This window comes from Archocentrus centrarchus, chromosome 4 (assembly GCF_007364275.1).
Source record: "Archocentrus centrarchus isolate MPI-CPG fArcCen1 chromosome 4, fArcCen1, whole genome shotgun sequence".
NCBI classification, from domain to species: Eukaryota; Metazoa; Chordata; class Actinopteri; order Cichliformes; family Cichlidae; genus Archocentrus; species Archocentrus centrarchus.
Window position 1 is genome coordinate 16,152,620 of NC_044349.1, and position 11,461 is coordinate 16,164,080.

Here is an 11,461-nt window from a genome sequence, read left to right on the forward strand (position 1 = left end):
TCCATCCTGGTCACTCCTAACAAATTTTTTTAGCATCTTCAGTTCTGCCACCTCCAGCTCCACCTCTTGCCTTTTGTCAGTGCCACCATCTCCAAAACATACATCATAGCAGGTCTCACCACCATCTTGTAAACCGTCCCTTTCTCACTTGCTGCTATCCTTCTGTCACAAATCAGTCCTGATCATACTGATTATACTAGATTATAATATTTTTATAATATTTTTATTTTCATTTTAGAGAGTTTGATTTCTGTTACATGGCACTGAACAGGAGTGGCCCTCCAATCTCATTGTACATCCTGTATAATGACAATAAAGGCATTCTATTCTATTCTATTCTATTCTCTATCTCCACCCACTCCACCCTGCCTGCACTCTCTTCTTCACCTGAACAGCATTAATCAGCATGACTGAATTCACATTGATTAGTGAATCTGCAGACTCTGTGGGCTTTTCGTCCACTGGCTTCAAGCTCAGGATTTTCAGTGCAAACTATTATTATTATTATTGTTTTTTGTTTGTTGTTTGTTTGTTTGTTTTGTTTTTTGCAGTGGTGATCCTTGTCTGGATATGCATGTATAAGAAAGTAGTGCAGCTGTATCCTGTACATCTATACCTATAAAAAGCTTTATTTGGCATGTGTCTCTATGACAAAATAAAGAAGATACCAGAGCTTTGATTTACTCTGAGACTTAGAACAAAACTCACCATCATTTATCTTGTTGAATATTCTGAAACAAAAAACTTTTAATCTAATGTGTGCATGCATTATTCAGTCTATGAGGGAGATGGAGCATCAGTTGTTCTGGCTATCAAGGTCCGGACAACCGGAAGTTGTGTATGTTGGCGTCAAACTGCGCACTGTGGTGATTGGTTGTGTCGCCTCTGCCTCGGTTTTCGGTCGGTAAGCTAACCATTGCAGCGCATTCGACCAGACGGTTTGAGTAAAGACATTTTATAAATGAATGGACTTTAATGAAGCCGGAAATGAGTTTTCCACGTGTTTGTTGATATCAAGTGATATCAGGCTGGCAGTCGCTGTTAAGGCAGCAGAGCAATGTGCGCTGCTGCGTAAGCATTTTCCAGCTGTTTTCTGGCAGTCTTGGCATACCATCACACTGGGCTGTAATTGGAAGCACTGCACTCGAGATTATTATGTCGGCGGTGTTTGGTTGGGAGACGAAAAGGGACCTTTAAAGTCCCATAGAAAGAAGATTTTAGCAGCCAGACAGGATGGATAATAGACGGGAAAAGAAGCTGACATTCATCACTATTGGACTCATTTTTCTTCTAAGCGGTGTGGAGTATGGTAAGATCTCTTATGCTATTAAATTTTAGTATTGGAACAGGACCATAGGACGCGTTGGAGTAAACATGGTAGATAACCACGCGAAAGTATAAGTAATAAGTTATATTAGTGTTACACGCAGGGCGTGAGGGGGACTCCTTGAACCAAAAAACTAAAAAGCTTTATTTATTAATTTTTTTGTAACTACACATTTCACACAATCACTTTTCAATAATTCATTATAAGCACATTCGTGACTGTATAAATGTCTATACATGTAAGGATTCCATTATATATAAACGACAATGTGCTGACTATTTTAAGTGGTGGACATCATGTGTTATAAGTTTCATTGTGTTTATATACCATACTCGCAGTGGCTTATAAGTACCAGAAGTTTGGCTGGTTATAAGGGCACACAGAAAACTGTAACATAAAGTAACACAGAGATGCAAGATTGAATTATTATTGCTCAAACTTACACGTAGGGCTGTGCCATATGGTATCATATCGGTATAAACTTTTTCCGTGACATAAATATATTAGATATCATTAGTATAGCAACGCCATGCGTTTATGTTCCCTATGTGCAATAATGAGACAACCCAGGCCAGGTCTGTGAGTAAGATCCGCGTGTGTCAGCCTCCAATGATGGTTTAGTACCTGAAAAGGAATTACTTTATTTAGTTTATGGACTAAAATGGAAATAAGTGTTTTCACTTTCTTGCGTCATCCATTTATTTTTAATGTAAGATTTAGTAATGTAAGATTTGGAATTGTTAGTATATATGTATGGTGGCCCAGAGGTGTCAGGTCAAATACAAAAGCCGCAACACAAATACAAAAGCCGCAACACAAATACAAACAAAAGCTACAACACAAATACAAAAGCCGCAACACAAATACAAAAGCCACAAAAGAAATACAAAAGCCGCAACACAAATACAAAAAGCCGCAACACAAATACAAAAGCAGCAAAACAAATACAAAACCCGCAACACAAATACAAAAGCCGCAACACAAATACAAAAGCTACAACACAAATACAAAAGCTACAACACAATACAAAAGCCGCAACACAAATACAAAAGCTGCAACACAAATACAAAACCCGCAACACAAATACAAAAGCCACAAAAGAAATACAAAGAAGCCGCAACACAAATACAAAAGCCGCAACACAAATACAAAAGCCGCAAAACAAATACAAAACCGCAACACAAAATACAAAAGCCGCAACAAAAATACAAAAGCTACAACACAAATGCAAATGCCGCAACACAAATACAAAAGCCGCAACACAAATACAAAAGCTACAACACAAATGCAAATGCCGCAACACAAATACAAAAGCCCGCAACACAAATTACAAAAGCCACAAAACAAATACAAAAGCCGCAACACAATACAAAAGCCGCAACACAAATACAAAAGCTACAACAAAAACAATACAAAGCTACAACACAAATACAAAAGCCGCAACACAAATACAAAAGCCGCAACACAAATACAAAGCCACAACACAAATACAAAAGCCGCAACATAAATACAAAAGCCACAAACAAATACAAAAGCCGCAAACACAAATACAAAAGCCGCAACACAAATACAAAAGCTACAACACAAATACAAAAGCTACAACACAAATACAAAAGCCGCAACACACAAATACAAAAGCCGCAACACAAATACAAAGCCGCAAAACAAATACAAAACCCGCAACACAAATACAAAAGCTGCAACACAAATACAAAAGCTGCAACACAAATACAAAAGCCGCAACACAAATACAAAAGCTACAAACACAAATGCAAATGCCGCAACACAAATACAAAAGCCGCAACACAAATACAAAAGCCACAAAACAATACAAAAGCCGCAACACAAATACAAAAGCCGCAACACAATACAAAAGCTACACCACAAATACAAAAGCTGCAACACAAATTACAAAAGCTGCAAAACAAATACAAAAGCCGCAAAACAAATACAAAGCTACAACACAAATACAAAACCCGCAACACAAATACAAAAGCTGCAACACAATACAAAACCCACAACGGATATAGAAAACCAAATATGTCATTGAATTTACTAATATAATCAATCAATCAACCTCCAACACAACATGGTACTCTGCAAAATATGGAAGAAAACTATTCGTGCTAAACAGCAAACGTGCACGCCATCGAGTATGACCAGGTATGAGAAGATAGTAGCAACTGCTGATGTTAGACCTAAATGTAAACAAATGACTCAGTCCAGCATGATAGCTGCACTCCACATGACAGCAAGAGCAAACAGAGGATGGAAATTACTGAATTACTTACTGAAAATACAATATTCCAGTTAGAAAACATTTTTGTTTTATCACGTGACAATACTGTGCAGCCCCTGAACAGTTACAAAGGTTAAGTTACTTTGATTCTTGTTAAACTAAAATGTTAGGTAGTTTTTTGTTCTTAAAATTTTCATGGAAAACACTTCCTAGGCTACTTTTGTGGTGACATTGACTTATGCTGTGTCACTGCATTACATTGCATTACCATGCTGCTGCTGCTGCTGGCACCTTGTTAAAACAGATTCACACTTTGAATTAGGTTTGTGTGTCATCAGTGACAGCAGCTCACTTGAAAAGAAGGATGGAAACTGCCTTTTATTTACTTATAAATGCTGCAAGCTGTAGGCATTAATAAAATGTTCAGTATTTCTTTTTCTATATCATCAGAAATACAGTTTTTGCAAACTTTCTTGAAATATCGTGGCATAATTTTGAGGTTGCGCACCCCTACTCACAGGACAGGTGTGAATGTGCAACAGAGTGCGAAGTGGTGGTGGTGGGGGTTCCTTAAGGACCCAGCTTCCCACCAGTTATTAACTTGACCTTTCCTAATGGGATTAACCAGCAAGCCAATAACTCAGTGATAGCAGTATTTTGATACCAGTACTTAGAATATCTGAATCGTTCACATTTTCCACCATATTCCGCAAAGTGACTGTAAGCCATGATATGTACATAAGTGTGAAAATCAGTAGCAGCAAAAAACTGACACTGATTTTCACAAATATGTGACCTTTGTTACAATTGACTCGTAATATTTAACTTACTAGTTGGACATTTTTATTGTCTTCATGCAAACATCGCTTAAGCCATTATTACTACTAGGTCACAGTCACAGTCAAAAGAAGAGCTGACAACAGGCATGAATACAGGTGTGCCTTGAAATTTTTAGCTTGCCCTCTGGTGTGCTTTGGGGGAACTGTTGCTCAAACCAAACCTGTTTGATTCCACTGTGATGGTGTGCAGAGGCAAAACTACAGAAATTATGTTATTGTCCAAAAATTTATTGACCTAATTGGTATGTGGAAAAGGCTTTATACCCATATATCTTATACACTGTCAATAATTTTCATAAAGATAGAATTTATTACACAATGATTGTATAGGTTACAGTACAGATATTTGGTTTTTGCTAATTACAAGTTTAAAGTCTTAAAGTTTCAGTTTGGGAACTTTAAGTTTTGCCACTTCCACACACAGTTTATCTCGGCCCTGAATGACGAGAATTTAAGTAGTAATTTTCTCTGGAATTCTCTGAGAGCATGCTTTATTGTGTGCCATCTGACCCAGTAATTGAGTTTGGATTACATTTGGACTGCATTGTTCTTTGTCTGTATGACAAATAAAGCTCTAAGCATTGACAGTAAGATGTAGCCATCGTACTTGCTTTTAGTATTCAGACTGTGAGTCAATATATATGATTTCCTATCTGTTCACCATACAGGGCATTGAAATAAGCTAAAAACAAATATCCCCTCTCTTCTCTATCCACAGCTGTAATTTTACCCACAATATGGAGTTACTTGCAGACTCTGGATGCAGCACCTTACTTCCTGGGATTGGTCCTGTCAGCATTCAGCCTGAGTGGCCTACTGTCCGGACCGCTGTTTGGCCACTGGTCTGACAGAACACGATCAACAAAGAAGATCATATTGTTTGCCAACATCTTTGAGATAGTTGGTGAGTCCACACTTCTCACATAATTCCTAATATCCACCAATCCTGCAAACAGGGTTTCTGTTTGAACCGCAGCTATACTGGGGTGTGTATATATATATATATATATATATATATATATATATATATATATATATATATATATATATATATATATATATAAATTCCATATTCACTTTTTGTTTTGTCTTTTTACTGCCCAGGTAATTTATGTACTTGATGGGCTACTCAAAGTGGCTTCTACTGTCAAGCAGATTGGTAGCAGGTGAGTCTTTATAAAGTAACACTAGAACTGAGAATCATGTTACAGACTTAATGACAAAAATATATGTTGGTCATACTGAAGAGCATACCTTGGAGAGATCATGTTAGTTTAAAAGAAAATTAAGTGGGAAATTCTAAATATTTAGAATAACAGTTCTTTAATAACTAGAAAATACTGGGATACATTATTTACTTCAAGATGTACTTCCTGTATTTGTTACAGTTTCCAGTAGCACCCACAAATTTTAACATGGTGCAATATACTGCTCCAAAGTTTGGAGTCACTTCATTTTCACGTAAACTCGTACTTTTATTCATCAAGTGAGGTGCAAACTAAATATGAAATATTGTCAAGACTTTGTCAAGACAAGAAATTATAATCCTTTAAAAGGACTTATTAAAAATCCTTAAAAAAATTTCCATCATGGTCTGCTTTTGTCTAAGAATTGTCCATTTGCAGCAACAGCATCCTTGCATAGCTTGGTTACTTTGTTGTGGTAATCTGGGGAAATTTCACCCCATGCTTCCTCAAGCATCTCTCATCGAGTTCCCACAGCAGCTCAGTGGCGTTGAGATCTGGTGACTGTGCTGGCCACTTCATTATAGAAAAAAATGCCAACTGATTACTTCTCTAAATAGTTCATGTTCAGTTAATATTTGGAGCTTTGGTTTGGGTCATTGTCCCATTGTGGGAGAAAATTGGCTCCAAGTGGCTCCACTAAATTAACATTCACAGCGTATGACTTGTATTGCAAAAAGTGATAGCATTCATTCTTGAGAATCCCTTCATCCTGTACAAATCCCTCACTCATGACTGCCAAGACATTCGTAGGAACCACTCTGCTAGTTGAAGACCTGTAAAGCAGTTTGTCAGAGTAGAAACTTTTCTCTGGTTTTGTGAAGTTGCTTTGTGTTACCTTCTTGTTTTCTAGTAATTCCCAACTGCCTACATCTCTTAGAACAGGAATACTGTCAAGCTTCAGAGGAAAGTTTCTTTTTTTTAAGTTTAAGAATACAGTCAAATCAACTCTAAAAGGCTCCAGATATTCAATAAGCCAAATACATTTCACCTGTTCTAACAAGTTTTTTTAAAAATGTTTTTATTACTTGTGCTTTTAACATTTAAAATTTGCATTAGTTAACATAATTTGCCATCTGTGACCATTTATGATAACTGAAAGGCATTTTAAATAAAAAAAAATGTTTTTCTTTGTCATTTCTAAATGACTCCCAGCATTTCAGTATTAATTTAGTAGAATAACAATAAAATATCATTTCTTATCTTTTTTTTAAACAAACTATTTTAATAGCTAGAAAGCAGTACTTCAGGTTTATTTTTTGTTTGTTTCCCAGGCATCGGTGCAGGTGTTAGCTCGTCCATCTTGGCTTCTTAACCAGGAGTACGGCCCAGAGGACCGTGCCACTGTATTTGCTGCTTTCATGGCGTGTCGGCAGGCCGGCCTTGTGATTGGTCAGTGCACATTAAAGACTATATGATGATCATCTGAGTTGAATTATTATAAATCTTAATGGTTTGGTTGACTCTGCTTTTTATCCAGATCATGTAGAAGGATTAGAATAGATCTGTGGTCACATGTGGTTAATGTTCATAGTTTAACTTTGTGTTTAACACAGGTCCAGCATTTAAACATCTTTCTGAGATTGTTGTGATTTCCACATGGGTCCCTTTGTAATCAATAAATATACTGGCCCCCGGGGTAAGATTAAATATATGTCAGTGCACCTTATAAGAAGGTGTTTTCAGATTTTTGATACATTCTTCGATCCTCATCTGTGGACTGCTGTAACTTTGTTCATCCACCCCTTGCAGCTGTTTATGTGTCTGCTGTGGATTCTCCTTCAATTCGTGGTTGTTTCCTGACTGTGGACCTGCCACCCCTTGAGAAGGGGAAGGCCAGGAATAATTGACGAGAAACAACCGAGAGAAAGAGAATGGGGTTGTGGAAGATTAGGGAAGAGAGCGATGAAGAGGAAAGCCTCTAATAGTGTCTCAGGAGCTGATGGGGTCCTACGGCTCTGTCTTGGCATTCCAGTCCACCCAGGAACACCACGTTGAATCATATTTACTTCACCTAACTCTCCTGTAGACTCTACTTCACCAGTAGAGGCTTCTGGTGCCTTTAAGAATTTTCAGCATTTCTCGAGGTCAGTAGTTCATGTGATTGATGGCTGGGTGCCTTGCCTGTTTGTTCATCTCTTTTCTAATCTATTTCTTCAAAGGCATAACCAGATTGGATTACCTTCTTCTCCACAGAGCGTCTCTTTTCATCTAACAAACCATTTTCAGAATCACTCTGTACAGTTTTAGTATTTCTCTCTCATGCCATTCAGCCTTAGATTCTGGAAAATATATTTCCATTCTCTTTGTATTAGAGTTCCTGAGAGAAGAAGTGATTGTGCTGCTGGCTGCCCAATTTGTCACCTTCTTCAATCAAACAGCTCTGGAGGTGCACTAAAGGCACACACAGACTGATGCACACATACACATTAAGTTATCTGTGTTCAGTGAATCTTTTCTTAATCTTAATAATTCTAAACCAAGAGAAATCATATAAAGTCATATACAGTTTTACTAATGTTTACTTTGCCAATGTACATAATGAGACTAAATGATTTCATGAACTGTGCCAAACTGTCAACCATTCTCTCCTCAGACCATGGTGACCCCTCTGACGCAGAAATATTTTAACTTTGGGGAGCTTGAGAACAGCGTGATGTACTTACTGGGTGGTGTAGTGGTGATCGCTGGCTTCCTGTTTGTGCGCTGGCTGAGCCGCCATGTTACAGAACGGGTGATCCTTGCCATTGGTCTGTGCATGTGTAACGTCTCCTGTGTCTGGTGCCTCGTCTTCTTGGCTAACCCTCTAGGTTAGACAGAACTTTTTGTTTTTGTTTTGCACAACCAGATTGTCACTGTAACTGTAATTAATGTTACCACATAATGAACTGTGTCTTTGATGTCCCGCTGGGACACAGTCTAAGTCAAAGTAATGCTGTGTTTTTTTTATACATATGTAATATTCAGGCCCTATCCATTGAATAATGTTGCCTCAAATTCATCTTCAGTGTGCTGTTATTCACATTTTTTTCATTTTCTCTGCTCTTCCACTTTGTGTTTTCTCTAGGTGGCTTTTCATGGCAGCTGACAGAGTTCATCATTGGGGTGTTTCTACAGATTTTGGGTTTGCCGTTTGTGTCTGTTGCCCAAGTTTCTCTGTTTTCCAAAATTACTGCTGAAAAAACACAAGGTGAGAAACTGCACCATCTAATGGCCAAGCAAAGGCATGTCAGATGATATTCGATCGTTTTTTTCTGTATTGTTACAGCTTTGTTTTTGTTTGTTTTTTGTGAAAAATGACTATGTTTAAACCAATTGTCAGTGAAATGCACATTTTAAGCCCTGTGATGTGGTGTGTGTTGAGCTCTTTTGTCTGTACATCACTTTGCAGGTTTCAGTCAGGGAATACGGCGTTCAGTGGGGGGCCTGGCCACCATCCTGGGCCCTCTGTGGGCTGGTGGACTTACCGAGAACATGTATGTCATGATGGGGATGATGATGGTACTGCTGGCACTGCTAACGGTAGGCAAGGATTCGATAAAAACATTGGATGTCCTGTCAGAAGTTAAGAGTAAATGGATCTTTGTTGGCTGTTGTTTTGTGCATATGTAAGCCAGTCTGAGTGGAATCTTATTTATCACTAGGGCAATGTCTAAATGAAAAAAAAAACACACGAAGACATTAATTTGTAGTATTTTTGCTTTTAGTTTGAAAGTTTTGTTCTAATACAGTGTAAGTAGAATTACAATAGAATTGCAAATGTCGGTGACCTCTGGATATGTGGTTCCCTACATAAAAAATAAGTGCAGTGCACAACAGAGCATCATTTACATTTGACTCCACATTTGTGCTTTTGCGTTGCCTTACTTTCCCTAAATGTTTCAACCACTTTTCATTTATTAGGGGTGAATAATGTGACTTCCTTGACAACCTCTTTGTTTTTACACTGATGTATAAAATTAATCGCTAAGATTTAATAAAGACAGAGTTCTGGCAATTGCTAAGTTTGGGCCCCACAAAGTCTGTAAATGTGCTTCAAAAAGTCATTTTTCTCAGCAGTGACTAACTGTTTAGAACAAATAAAAACAAAACTGGGTTCTAAGTTAAGAAAAGTAAATGCAGGATGACATGTCTACCCAGCAGCAACTGGATTCAGTAACAAACAAGCACGACAAACGCTTTTAATGAAGTACAGGAGGAACACTCAGTATGAAGCCCAAATGTTTCCTCTGGTTTACTGACATAGAAGAAAACAAGACAAAAACAACCAAATTTACTCCATCAGTTCTTTTATTATTTTCTCTCTGAAGAACGTGTTGCTTTACCTTCCTGACACATCTGAAATAGGTTCTCAGTTATCAAAAATATTTACATTCCTAAAAGTATTATCAAATTAATCCAAATGTTACCACTCCAAATCAGTCTACAGAAATCAACTTAGCAGGTGGTAAATGATAATGGCACCAACTAACAGACAGACAACCTCTCTCTCTCTCTCTCTGAACAGCAACCTTCCACTTCAACATGAAAATAAATATTTATTTAAAAACTGATTTTTGCTCAATACAGATGATGCTGGTCTACTCATACAACCGGCTGGTGGAACCTGCTGTACAGGAGCACATGGACAATTCGGAAAACTTAAATTAGCAAGTGGCTTTTGGAGGAAAAGTGATTGAAGGAGGTACAGTTTTATTTACAACCATAGTGCATGTCTTAATGTGGTTCAATTTAATTTCATTGTATTTATAGTAGTATAATAAGTTATTATTAGTTATTAGAAGCATAGTATTAATAATGATTTATGTGCAATTCAAGATATTAGATTTTAGAGTTAGATGCTGTCTTCTTATATTTTAAATTATATTTTCTTTCTTTCTTTCTTTCTTTCTTACTTAGAAAACTGGGAGCTTCACGATCTGTGCTTTTCATCCCCTCCTCAGTCTCACTTTCTGCATCAAGACCATCATGTAGAGTAATAAACACACACCGAAGCACAAAATTCATTGCCTAAATGTTGGCTCTGCCTGTGCAGACGCTGATCTGATGCAGTTTAGTTTGGTATATTTCCTATGGAAACACAGAATCCTACTGTACATGCAAGTGTTAGATTAAAAAAGGTCCATAACAACATTCTGCCTGTGCTTTAGCACATACTGCATCGTGTTTACTGTTAAATTATTTTTATTCCAAATGTTGTGGATTTGCACTGAGTCTGTATATGTATGTATATTTAAACCTGGCACAGTTTGCATTAGTTAAACTTTTGTCATCAATATGGGATTAAATTGGTGACTTGTTGGCATTTTTTGAGGGTATTTACATCCAAAAGTTTAGGGATTATGGCTTCTTATGACGTTGCCCCCCTTTTTGTTTTTTCAAGGGACTAAAGGTAATTTGTGAAATTGCCTTTTTCATGGACAGGTGTGGGCTGTTCCTTCATTATTTTTGCATTAGTTAAGCAGTTAAAAGGTCCTAAGTTAATTTCAATTTGCATTTGGAAACTGTGCATGAGCTCTGCCACATGAAAAGCCACAGAAGACATCAGTGGTTTGGGTTATCACAGAACCGCAGTAAATGTCATTATCTGGTGAGTCCGTCATTGAAGACTTCACAAACATTTAATCAGCCTCACGAATAGAAAGGCCAGATTATACTTTGGTAAAACAACATCGAAAATTATGATTTTCATTTTAATTAAGGATTGTGTTCCTTTGTCCAATTACACAGCGCCTCTGACAATAGGGGACTGTATATAAACACAGCTATAATTACTCAGAGATTATTTTCTGTATAGTTGAATCTCAACTGG

General features: G+C 37.4%; 1 protein-coding gene across 1 annotated transcript; it reads left to right on the top strand.

Moving 5' to 3' along the window:
- The first annotated feature begins 1,144 nt into the window (after window positions 1-1,144).
- Window positions 1,145-10,585, top strand: LOC115778857 (major facilitator superfamily domain-containing protein 8-like). The gene is given in 16 exon segments (XM_030727211.1): window positions 1,145-1,309; window positions 5,124-5,313; window positions 5,510-5,571; window positions 6,924-6,950; window positions 6,953-6,976; window positions 6,979-7,041; window positions 7,130-7,134; window positions 7,402-7,441; window positions 7,444-7,560; window positions 7,563-7,642; window positions 7,967-8,038; window positions 8,246-8,459; window positions 8,717-8,839; window positions 9,041-9,171; window positions 10,219-10,333; window positions 10,549-10,585. Coding segments are annotated over 15 exon segments (1,305 nt in total). The 5' UTR covers window positions 1,145-1,233; the 3' UTR covers window positions 10,300-10,333; window positions 10,549-10,585.
- The last annotated feature ends 876 nt before the right edge of the window (window positions 10,586-11,461 follow it).